Source organism: Talaromyces rugulosus, chromosome II (assembly GCF_013368755.1).
Source record: "Talaromyces rugulosus chromosome II, complete sequence".
Taxonomy (NCBI): Eukaryota; Fungi; Ascomycota; class Eurotiomycetes; order Eurotiales; family Trichocomaceae; genus Talaromyces; species Talaromyces rugulosus.
Window position 1 is genome coordinate 3639480 of NC_049562.1, and position 12379 is coordinate 3651858.

Below are 12379 nucleotides of genomic sequence, written 5' to 3' on the forward strand. Positions count from 1 at the left end.
CTATTTCTACGTCAACGGCAATTGGCCAATGCGCCATTTTTAATTAATTAATTAATTAATTGTTTTGTTTCTTAATTCTTCTTCTTGCTGTTGCACGGCCACGCATCCTACATGTACCTCCTACCATCCTGGTCGTACAGAGTACACAAGGACAGACGATCAACATACAATGCAGAAATTTTAGCCCCGGATGTCAAACCCATGCAAAAAAAAACAAAGGAAACAAAAATAATAATAATTTCAGCGAGTCAGTCCGAACGATCGAGGCCCGATCCGGCCTTGGTCCTTTCCAGCCTCTTTTTTTTCATTACTATTATTATTCAAAAGGGAACGGATGAAAGCAAGTCAAAAAAATGCGACCAGGGCCAAAGGAGGGGCGGGAAGAGCCCTAATTGACAAGATTGACCTCGACCCTTCGGAATCTTGGTTCACTGCGACCCTGGTCACTGGGCAAGTATTAAACTAATAAGCATCAGCATTGGAATCTGGACCAGCTAGTCAATCAACCTAACCTCCATTGTAAGTAAGTCGCCATGGAAAAATCGCCTACATGCGGAAAGCAGTTAAAGGGCCGACCGCCGAGCTAATAGTAATTATTTCGGCCGTGTGCCCAATTTTGTGGCATTTTTCCCCCCTTCCATGTTCCTATGAGTATTATCCCGGGTATATCAGTTAATATCCAGACTCCAGATTAAGGGGAAGGTTGACAATGCCCAATATGGAGCACAGCATGGTAACATTTCTAGATGTAACATACAACGCCACGCTGGGTATACACTGGCTATACAGGTATACACAGGACACAACAAACAAAAGCAGCAGCACGTAATAACTCCTTCTTTTCGACCACCAGCCGACACCGGCAATAATCGCGACCAAGATTCAATACTTCCCCTCCCCTCCCCAAGCTAATGCGACGGTAACGATTTGAATTAGGGCTGCAGATGCCGCCGTCAACTCGCCCGTGCTCCCCGCGACCCGCGCCCGCGCCCGCAGCCGTTTTTGTCTCAGCCCCCCGGGCGTGGCCGACTGTCATTTTAACTCCAGAAAGGCTTTGTTTTTCCTGCATGCGCACCGACCCTTCGCCAGAAGATTGAAGAAAGTGTGTGCCAGTGCCACCATGCATTGCGCCGTGTGGGGTGTAAAGCGCCCAGATCAGAATGCGCCCAAAGGTTTTTTGGGGGGGTTTTCTGCCTTATCGCTTTAGGATCGTAACTACACGAATACAGTCAGTACTAATTTTTTTCTGGTCAAACGTCAAATCCTGGGTTACTGACTGATGTCTTCGTCCCCAAGTTCGTGCGAAAGTCCAACTCGTTGCGGTTGGTGCTTGACTGATCGCCCGTACACAATTGCGACCTTGAACTGCTCGACAATCGATTTGTGAATCGCATTACACTAAGACTTTGCGTTAGCGGTCGAGATTCTTCCCATGCCGGACCTATCACTTACAAAGTCTTCCACAGTGCATGCCGTACTCCTCAGCACAACAGGCGACGTATAGTCAGGCTGCCTGCCCTTGGGCTTGGTGTACACCCGTCGAAGATTCAGCTTATCCCACATTTGCTCTAGGAGCTCGTCAATGTTCCATCCGTGTTCCGAACTAATTGGGCAGGCATTGGGGATTCGGTAGAGCAGATCCAGCTCTTCAATCGAGATAGAATCAATCTTGTTCAGCGCGTAGATGACCGGAATGTAGCTTCGGCTCTTCGCCTCGAGTACATCAATGAGGTCGTCAACTGTAGCATCACAGCGGATTGCAACATCTGCTGATGAAATCTTGAATTCACCCAGCACAGCTTTGATTTCCTGGTCGAGACTCAGCTATATCCATATTAATTGAAAGAGGGAACCACATACATCAGCGGTGATGTGTGTCAAAGGAACTGTGCTCGAGATGGCAATGCCTCCCTTGTCCTTCTTCTTAAACACAATGTTCGGAGGCTGTTTGTTGATTCTGATTCCAAAGCCCTCCAACTCGTTCTCGATGACTTTCTTATCCGTCAACGGTTTGTTGACGTCCAGCACAATAAAGATCAGATGGCATGTCTTAGCCACGGCAATAACTTGTCGACCACGACCTTTGCCATCCTTGGCACCCTGAATAATTCCAGGCAAATCCAAAATCTGAATCTTTGCTCCATTATACATGACTTGTCCCGGAACCGTAGTCAAAGTCGTGAACTCGTATGCGGCAGCTATAATCCTCAAAATCAGCAACTCCCTCGGGGCTTGTATCGATCGAGTAAAACCAACCTTCCGAGTGCTGGCCAGTCAGTCTGCTCATCAATGTACTCTTTCCAACCGAAGGAAACCCGATAAATCCCCTGTTAACCGTCTGTCAGTCTCTAGGATTTTGAACCCACGTGCCAAATTTTGAATCACGTACACACTTGCAACACCAGTGCGAGCCACATCGAAACCCGCTGGAGCATCCTGTATTAGCCCATCTCTCTCTTTTTTTTTCATAGTGTCCATTTAAACTTACCACCTCCACCGCCTCCTCCGCCTGTAGGAGTAAGCAGCTCTCTTTTGAGCTTGGCTAGTTTGGCCTTCAATTGTCCTATATTGTACCCGTCAGAAAAGTGTCCTCTATAATCCAAACTGCAGTGATTTGGTGATCCCTGTCGAGAAGCGCGTACCCAAATGATATGACGTATTTTTATTTTTTTGAGTCTTGGCCATCTACCGTAACAGTCAGTTTTTTCTCTCTCTTTCTGTTGCGCGAACCCAGCAAGGGGACTTGTATCGACGAACTTCAGACTCAATTTCTTTGATCTATACAAAAATATATGTTAGCTCACTGAAAACTCTCGCCCCACAAAGGAGGAAAAGGCAGTTCCAACCTTATCCACGGTGGTCGCCATGATGAATGTGCGGGGAGGCTTCGAAAGCCTTCAAAATGCGAAACAAGTTTTGTATAGAAACAAGCTCTGAAGAGATTCAAATAAGCTGTTAATGGAGTAGACACTCGATCGATAATGGGCTATCTGAGCTCGACCGGCGAGATGGTTATGTCTAGAAAAAAAAATCTTTAAAAGGGCGACAAATGTCGCTTTCAACGCTTGGATAGAGAGAAGGCGGTGGCAGTTTTTTTTGTGGAGCGCCGCGGGGCTACTATGTAATTGCCTTGCGGCCTTGGGAATCAGGCACCAGGTTAGCACCCACAACATGAATGTTATCAAGGTGATTTTTAGTTAAGTTCAATTGACGACTTGCAGAGAATCTAGTGCAGCTTAAATTTGAAAAAAATGCTCTTAACCGATGCAACTGAATCAGCATAAGATTGTATGCATTGAACTGGCAAACGGCCGCTGATGATTGTATGCCGAATAGTAACAAAATGCATATGATTAAAAAACATCAAAAAGTCAATAATTGTACACAAACATAGCCCCTGCCAAAATGCTGGAATTGGGGCAAGTATCGCATAATAACATATATATAGTAAAACAAGTCGCGCGCAGCAAATACAAAACGAAACGGATCCCAATATTCAAATAAGACAGAGCAGACGCAAGTTTACTGACATGTATGCAAATCACTTCACATCAGCCGATTGTTCAGTCTCGTCGGACAACTCTGGAGGGTTTTGTGACAGCACTGTTGGCGGTGCGAACAGCTCCGACTGTCGTTTCTGAAGCTCTTCTAGCTGAGCTAGCGGGTTCTGTGAATTCCCAGAATGAGTAGACAGCTCCTAGGAGGTGCAATAACGCATCAGCCGTGACACCCACCCAGTCCTCCTGGTCTGGAACCCCCTCTGCAACCGGAAATTCGTCAGCCCCTCCGGCACCCGGGCCCCAAAACGACCGTCGTACGGGTGCAGGAGTGACCGGAAGACTCGGTCGGTCATCCACCGTTGGGAAGTCTGTTATTCGAAGGCTTGGCTTAGAACGTCTAGTTCCTGAGCTGTTCCCTGTCTTGGGCCGCTGGATAGCTTCCACATATCTTTCAATCTCAGGAACTTCATCCCATGCGTTGCTTCGAGAGTAGCTCTCCCAAGAGCTCAGTCGCAACGCAAGATCCGATTGAAAAGAAGTCTCTGGTGAAGCTGGTTCAGGCTGACTAGGGCCATCCGTCTCAGGATCTGGAGGGGCACTTGTTTGTGCCGGCTCGTCAGCAAATATTCGAGAGGGTTTAGGGGCACGAGTCTCCCAAGGGAATATCTGGGCCAGTTTTTGTGGTTCGGGTTTTCTGGCCGGAACTTCGTAATACATATCCTTGGGGGCTTCTGGATAAGACGAGGGTGGCTGAAACAATTGTGTATCGTCCGACATGGTGTATGTTTGTGTGCGCAAGTCAACCGCCTCCGGTTTAGAATGAAGGGGAGGTGGCTCTCTAGAAACGAAGCGTGAGTCAAGTGAAGAATATATTCAGAATACCAACCATACCGTCGCGCATCCCATTCTGTCTTGGGTGGAGAGAAAGGCCTCTCTACAGGAGGCTCCGTCAAAGTGGGTTGCACATGCTGGACTGTTTGTTGCACCACCGAAACCTCTGGCTCTGAAATATGAGCCACTTGTGGCTTTTCTGTTTGTGGGAATTGAGCTCGAAGGGCTTCAGAAATCTCGTAGCGTCCACTCTGCACTGGTACAAAAACAGATGACTGTTCTTCACCTTGAACGTAGAGCGGGACCACGCTTGGGACTGCTATTTTTGGTTCTGGTACTGACTGCTCACTCTGTGGCAATGTTAGTGAATGAACTGGTTGAGGATGAACGAGTTCTGGCGGCGAAAATGATTTAGACTCGTCAAACCCTTCCGACACTGGCGAACGTCGCAAAACATGGAGATCCTCGGCAATTTGTTCCCGTGTTTCATTTTTTGAATAACTCGGTATGGTGGAAGAAACGCCCGATATGCTTGGCGAAAGACTTGGTTGAGTCCAAGAAGTAGTATGCATGTATCCTGACGATGAGGGAGATATGCTAGCTTGCGAAGTGCTCAAAGGCTCGTGCAGGGTGTTGTTTGCCCTGTAGGAAAGTGGCTATAACTCTGTTTAGGGAAGTATCAGAAGTTAAATGCTGGGTATTCTCACCTGCGGCCGATAATGGCGATCATATGTAGCCCACCACCTCCCTAGAAGCTGATAATAAGGCGTGTTTCCAGTAAAGACGTGCCGTGATTGATTCCAAGGCTTCTGCGATCCAATGAAATGGATGAGACTTATAGTACTTTCGAAATGCTTGTACGCAGGAAGATATTGATAGTTCCCACTCGGCGTGCAGTTGTATGTAAAGCTCAGTCGATGCCACCTGTTGAAATGCATGTTTAAAAGACCTTGGTCGGCGCCATCAAAGCTGGTCCCACTTTCTGCCAAAGCACAAAGAGAGTAATAGTCCTGCATGTTAGGGCGCAGCACCATAACACCGCTGTTGAAAATATCAGGCCAGCCTATGTCGGGAGCGGCGGCGAAATCTTCCCCCAGAGACAAAAGCTCATCAGGCGCTCTTAACGCAACAACATCAGCATCTATATAGACGATCTTCGAGAATTGCGTCTGCCGCCAAAGTTCAATTTTTGTAAACGCAGAAATCAGGTCGGGGCGATCCATCAGATAGAGATTGGCAGGGGCGCTATTTGTTATGAGCGGGACGGGGATGATTTCATCATAGACGGACTGCACCCTTGATATTAGCTCAAGCCGATACAGAGCAGGGAAGGTGCACGAGTACCTGTAGCTCTTTTATTGTCGACTCTTTCAGCGTTTCCGGGGTAAAGAGAGCGACCAGCCTAGCTCTTGTTCCATTGTCGCGTAGCGAATGAGCGAGAACGACGGCGCCTAGTCGTTGTGTCAGTTAGGACTGGACAGCTCGAATGAAAGCCATATAGCTTACCGGGAAGATAATCATCGGTTATCAGAAGCTGTTTTTCGGACCGTTATTCTCAGATCCACTCGTAATATATAAGACCATTGTACCAACCGTGCAGTAGACTGCCTCGCCGAGGGAGCTCATGGTGACGACTTCAATATATTACCTCGCGAAGGCCAAGGAAGAGCAAGATAATAAATAGCCTGTGCATAGGCCTAGACAAGCCCAAAAAATCATCAGCACCCCGTTGCGAGGCCTTGGAAGTTGAAAAAGTACCAACAGGGGTAGCTCACCGGACGGTCCGCCAAAGTTCAGTTACAGCAACAAAAGCATGTCGCGTACAAAGGTCACACGAATTTTAAAAAGAGGACACCGGGAAATATCACAAGCGAGAAAGTAGAAACAAGAAGCGTTGACGCATATACAAAAGCAAGGACCGAAGTTATCGACCAGTCTATAACACACCGGCGAGTGCAGCTAGAGACTTGGAGAAGCTCCGCAGACCTCGTTTTCTTCCCGTTCACGCGACTTGCGTGTATTCGCTGTTGGCGTTTCTCTGAGTCGCGTCGAATGGCTTCTGTTGGTAAGCATGGGCATCAATGGATAGCCAGTTTCTTGTCCCAGCGAGCGTCGGTGGTCAGGATCATGCTGTGATTGTTGATCTCGCAACTTCCCCCCGCATTCACTGGGCTCATGCCCGGATGGAGGAGAGGACCCACTCCTGCACTCCACAGCAGCCCCGATTGGCTGCGACGGGCATCAATGCTACTCTATCTTGGCCCCATCGTCTCCAGGCATGGATATAGTTAGTGCTATTAATCTATAGAAACTGCCACCTGCCCAGCGTTGTCTCGACTCTGAAAATCTATGATCAATTGATAAGCTGGTAAGAACCTTTGAAGCTTGCTTATTACTACACAGATGTATCCATAAATATGCAACAACCTATATGTGCTAGATCAACAAAAAACAACACTGAACAATCATCCTGGCCATAAACATTATGATCATATCAAATATCCGCTGTAAAGACCACGAATTAGTATTTTCAACCGCTGCAAGGTTTCCAAACCAAGCTACATTGCTTAGGTCCGAAGAGTCACCGATGCTCCAGGGTATACAGCCTTGACGACTGGATCAACATCGTCTTTCTCCCCTGCCACAGCCCACTCAACAATCTTCTGTAGCGCTGAGACGCTCTCTTGCTCAACTGGCGTGAAATGACCACTTCTGGGCAACGTAATAACCTGGCTATTGTGAACAAGATAGTCTCCAATGCCATCAAAGTTGAGCCGCGGGTCGAGAGCGTCGTCATTTAGTCCCCAGACAACGGTAGCATTTGCTTTCAATGCTCCTTTAGGACCTTCATCAAAGACACCCGCACGACTGCTCCTCCGCCCCAAGTCATTCCCGCGGCCCAAACCATAAAGGCCCGTGATCGTCTCGATTGACTTGTTCCAGCGCCGCACGCTCGTGCCATGTCTGTAGTAGCTGGTCATGTGGACAAACTTTTCGGAAAATGGCTGTCGTGCTACATTTTCGGAGTATTTCTCATGGTCGGCGGTCTCGCTTGCTCCTTCTTTTGCGGATGGGCCAAGACTGCCGGCCATACTCTCGGCGGCATCTTTCACTGTGTACTCTCCGACGGGGCCGTGGGCCATTTTATGAATCATCCTCACCAGCGCTCGGTCCCCAGAAGCGCCTTGAAGACGGACAAATGGTAAAGGCAACTGCAATGAGAAAACATATCCGGAGAGGGCAACCTGTCGAATAACTGGTTTGAGAGCGTGCAAGGCCTTGCCCAGCATTGAACGAGACTGCAGTGGGGAATGCAAAAACATCTTCATCAATTTCACAGCAGAAGAGACGCGTCTCTTGATGTTGGATGAGACCAATCCGACCTGAATAAGCATATTAGCTCAATAACTATAAGGAAATAATTCTGGGACATTCATACAAGTGGACCGTTTGTCAGGATGAATCTATCTGCCAATTGCGGCGCATCTGCCGCAAGACGCATCGCAAGAATACAGCCCCAGTCATGGGCGACTATGATTACTTTCTCGGATGTCTGGTCATGAGTCGGCCCGTCAAAGCCGTAACGCTCTCGCAGCGCGATAATATATTCGGTCAGCTTTTCGAGAACCTCTGTGGCGGTATATTTCTGAAGCTTGTCGGAGCCTCCATACCCTGGGAGGTCAACCGCAACTATTGAACACGCGTCCTGCAACTGAGCCGAACTGATGACTTTACGCCACCCGACCCAGCTATCCGGGAACCCATGTATAAAGATAACCAGAGGTTTCGAGGGTGTGTCTGGGGTGACCGAAGCGACATTGGTGACATAGTGAAACTTGAAGCCATCCCGGAGAGTTAGAAACTGGTGGCGGAGACCATCTACCTGCTCCGACAAATTCCAGAATCGTGTTCGAGCTGAGAAGACAAGAGACGGTCAGCAAACTAGTAGTGACACGCGACTGACTTCATAGCTAGCAACATGAGGCCCAGTTCGTAACGAAGGGAACCAACACACCTGCGTCCAGCTCAGATTGAAATTCCTTTGTGGGCTTTTCAAAAAACAATCCGTTTTTGACGCTCATGAGAAAGTAGAGGATCATAGTGAGGATGCCATAGGCGAACGCCACGGCAGAGCTCAAGGGAGCCAGCACTGGATTAGCCATTTTAGCTGCCGACACGACAACTCCCAAGCCACAGCGGGTTGGACCATGAGAAAATAATATGTTTTTCAAAACTGAAAACAGTGGTACTGGGCTCCTGGGTTCTTTTCGTTTATGATGTTCGGCTGCCTAGGAGGAGGAGCAAGAGGATGAACCGAGGGATCAACCGATGTCATTGATGAGGCGCTAGCGGCGTTCCCGAAACCCAAATTTGGCTGTTGTTTTCACCTTTAATTCTGTGGTCCGGAATACTTTCCGAATACAGACAGTTACGAAGAAAATGTTGCATCAATTGATAACACCCACCAGTCAGTCCCATTACACCTTTAGTTAATACTTGATATTATATGATTTAAGCCAAAAACGCCAACAGTTCCCGAATCCAACGCCATTACCACGACACTTGTACGCAAATCTTGTACAAAAGGATAACTTGTTTCTTGACGCAAAAAAAAAAAAGAAAAAAAGAAAAAAAGACAGTGGTATAAATGCTTAATGGTACACGGTACATCCAAACGAAATTAAGAGCCCTAGGTCTGCAAAAAGAATATCATGAGGAAGAATCGACCTCTTTTTTAAAGAGTGAAGCCGAGGTTTTCGCGATTGTCATCGACTAGGCGTCCATACCTAGATGAATATGTTAGAATATTAGACCTCAAAAAAAGTAAGGATTGTTTTGACTTACTCGAGTAGCAATCGGAAAAGCCAGGCTTCGAGGTCCTCCTTACGGAGAACTTTCTCTGCCCATTCCTTGCCCTGTTTCGCCAGTCGTGGTGCTTGAATCTTCCCATCTTCCTCAGCAGCAAAATAGCGGACACTCTCCACATACTCGGTGCCCTTCAAGCTCAAGGGTACATAATGCACCCATGCTTCAAGCCACTCATCATGCCACTCACGGAACATTGCCAGCTTGTAAATCAAGCTGTTACTGCGTAGGAAAGCATGGTATCGCCCACTGAATGCATTGCCATCAACGTCAACAAGATACTTGTAAGCCCAAGCATCCTGTTGGCCGGCGGATTCAGCAATCTGAAAGTACTCTTGTTGGGCTCGGCAGTCTTCTGGATCGCATTGTCCAACGTATGTGAACTTGACATCGAAGAGATTGCTGTACTCTGCTCGGGCAACCTCTTTGGGCGTCCATCTGCCGTCTTCAATCTGGTCGAAAACCAGGGCATCCTCAGGAGAGTTCATCCTCTTGACAAATAATTGCCGATGCTGCCGCCGCCACCCCCCGGCTCGTGAAAATCCACCTGTTGTTGAGCCTCTCCAGTACATCTTGTCCTTTTTGTCTGCCCAGTTGAAGTCCCGATTAGCGTCATAGGGAACTTTTCCGACCCAGTACCACGGACTAGGGTATAATATATCCTGAAAGCTAGATATTTTGCTCTGCGAGAAAACAGGAAATAAATCGTGAACTATATCGAAGGCATTTGGTCGATCGAAGAATCCAAAAGAGCTCTTGAGAGATGGCGACAAACAGATATCGGAAAAGGCGCTCGCGTTGTATACGAAACCAAGATCGCTTGTAGCAAACGGGGTCATGTCGTCGGAAACATCTTCATCAAGCGACCTAGCAGGACTGTCCACTGGACAGGAGATTCGAGAATGGGTCCACGTGGGCTGGTGAGCGAATCTATTAAACCGAGTTGTCCTAACTTCCTCGATGCGATCGCCCTTGTTGACGTCGGATGGCCTTGGCGACCACTTCTTTTGATGGGAACCACTGTTAAGATTTGCCGGAATAGCAACATCTTTCGCATAGGATACCATTCTCTGCAAGTCCTCGCTAGGGATCACCACCCGCGGCTCATCGTGGGTGTTGAAAACCAAGTCCATGTCAGGCAGGTATTTTATGAAACCCTCCATCATCCCAACCGTGGCTTCTCTCTGCCATTTGTAACCATCACCACCACCCTCTATCAGCGAGACCTTGCCATCGCGAATCAGCAAACCAATCACTGCGTTATCAAACCCCAGGGTTTCCTGCGCCCTTTCGCGAATGACCTTCGGGGACAGCGCCCAGAAAGGAAGCAAAGAATTGTAAATGGTATCGTATTCGTCAATCAATTGAACTCCTTTTTCCTGGGCAAACTGAAACCATTTGTCAAAATGAGGCGGAGGCGGCATTCCATAGCGACGACGGTATTCCTGCACAGCTTCCTTCAAGCTTTTCGACTGCCCTGCGCGCTTCTTGTCGAACTGCAAGTTCGCGTCGTTTATCAGCCTAGCGATTGGGTGAGAATCTTCGGTGGTCGGGCTTAAAAGGGTCTCAAAGTTCGCAGGTAAGCTCTGTTCGAATGGCGCTTCGGGGGCTGCTCGAAAAGGCGTCGAGTCTCGAAGGAGGAGGATTGTGAGGCCGGCGACCGTAAGGATCGCCAACAGCGAGACGAGCCGTGAAACTCTCATCTCTGCTGGATCGTTCAAAGCGCAACGACAAGTTTGTAGTTGGTGAGAAAACGAGTAGTCGATTTGCCCATCGCAGGGATGCCAAGCGCGGCGTATAATTCAATCGAGTCGATCTGCAGCACCTTCGATGATACAAGCAGAGCGCGCCCCTGTAGGAAGCCCTAAGCTGCAGGTTATACTGGACTTGCTCTATATTAATAAAGCGACCCGCCGTATGCGAGCCCAGGGAAATGCAGGTTTTCGACAGGAGTTGGTTAAATTGTTGTCGCTCCTCGGGTGGTAACATCATCGAGCAGGCCACGTGCCAATTATGGTTACCGTTACGCTCCATGAAACACCCAAGGCTAGGCCCCCATGGACCCCATAATTTCATGTTAGAGAAAAACGTATGTAAATTAAGGCTGATTGACTAATTGACAATAATGATAGTACCTATTTATCCTGGTCTCGAAATATTACATACTTCAAACCCGGACGGCTATTGAATATGCTCTTCTCTCTTTCCTCTCTATCAAAATCGCCCCTCTCCAAATTAACAATCACCTTCAAGCCAACAGCCTGCAGCATATCAGATTGGCCAACGATACTCCAATTGCCTCAAGAACAAAAGGCCGTGCATAACCTACATGCGAATAGGCCAACGCGAAAAAGCTCCCGACAAGAGTAAGGTGAACGATATAAAATAGCTGCCCTCTTGTTTCTGAGCGGGCCCGGTTCAACGGTCTTCGCAATCTCCACAGTCTCGAACGGCCAAAAACCAGGACAAGGATTGCAAATGTAGTGGCTGCTAACCCGTATTGGACGTCCTGGTCTTGAACGCGTTTGTTGAAGAGGTTGCCGAACTCGGGATGAGCCACCTGGAAATAGAAATTGAGGAAAAGCCCAGCATGGCCACATACAAGCGGCACGATCACGAAGCGGCCAAGTAGACGATGATATGCCGTGAGCGTTGTTTGCGGAATTGAGGTTAGAGAAGAAACAATTGAAGGAAGGGCTAGGCTGGAAGTAAAGATGAATGAAGTAGGCGCAAGTAGAACGAGGAAGGGCAATTGAGACAATCCAACATGCCCCAGAGCTTTCGTCAAATGAATATAATCTTCAAACCTAAGTCAGCCGTCTTCCCAGACACAGTGATAATGATGCTTTGACAACACGTACCGTCGCCAGCACTCCATGCGGAGATACCAGTCAACCAAGCCAGCCATAGCAGAGTCACAGCATATTGCTTTCGCGTCTCGATTGCGCCCCTCTTCGCTGGCATATCCCACCAGGTTTTCGCAGCATGCTTAGAACTTGAATTGTTGTTGCCACGAAGTTTCAGTATGCTCAACAAACCAAGCACCGTCAACGCGGAGATCTGAGCGTACTGCCCCTTGAGATCAAGCACCTCACGTCGGCGCTGTAGCTCCTCCTCGGAGACCGACATGATAAACCGGTAAGGCCATGGCGACATTGTGATAATTTAGAGGAATTATTTAG

The 12379-nt window shown here is 48.2% G+C and overlaps 4 protein-coding genes across 4 annotated transcripts; all 4 read right to left on the reverse strand.

Annotated features, from left to right (window-relative positions):
• Positions 1–1195: 1195 nt before the first annotated feature.
• On the reverse strand, positions 1196–2867 carry TRUGW13939_03724 (uncharacterized protein; the record flags this gene model as incomplete). The annotated part of the gene is made up of 10 exons (XM_035486904.1): positions 1196–1215; positions 1278–1398; positions 1453–1809; positions 1861–2198; positions 2257–2327; positions 2390–2426; positions 2489–2563; positions 2643–2685; positions 2758–2778; positions 2847–2867. 10 exons carry the CDS (start codon positions 2865–2867, stop codon positions 1196–1198), a joined length of 1104 nt encoding a protein of 367 aa, XP_035342797.1.
• A 674-nt stretch (positions 2868–3541) lies between these two features.
• TRUGW13939_03725 (uncharacterized protein) lies at positions 3542–5957 on the reverse strand (the record flags this gene model as incomplete). Its single annotated transcript, XM_035486905.1, has 7 exons — positions 3542–3697; positions 3735–4338; positions 4392–4987; positions 5039–5620; positions 5676–5782; positions 5838–5865; positions 5925–5957. 7 exons carry the CDS (start codon positions 5955–5957, stop codon positions 3542–3544), a joined length of 2106 nt encoding a protein of 701 aa, XP_035342798.1.
• A 941-nt stretch (positions 5958–6898) lies between these two features.
• TRUGW13939_03726 (uncharacterized protein) lies at positions 6899–8494 on the reverse strand (the record flags this gene model as incomplete). The annotated part of the gene is made up of 3 exons (XM_035486906.1): positions 6899–7714; positions 7771–8246; positions 8347–8494. The coding sequence occupies 3 exons, from the start codon at positions 8492–8494 to the stop codon at positions 6899–6901; spliced, it is 1440 nt and encodes a 479-aa protein (XP_035342799.1).
• A 572-nt stretch (positions 8495–9066) lies between these two features.
• On the reverse strand, positions 9067–12353 carry TRUGW13939_03727 (uncharacterized protein; the record flags this gene model as incomplete). Its single annotated transcript, XM_035486907.1, has 6 exons — positions 9067–9118; positions 9177–10905; positions 11219–11244; positions 11364–11458; positions 11527–11996; positions 12059–12353. The coding sequence occupies 6 exons, from the start codon at positions 12351–12353 to the stop codon at positions 9067–9069; spliced, it is 2667 nt and encodes an 888-aa protein (XP_035342800.1).
• Between the last annotated feature and the right edge of the window lie 26 nt (positions 12354–12379).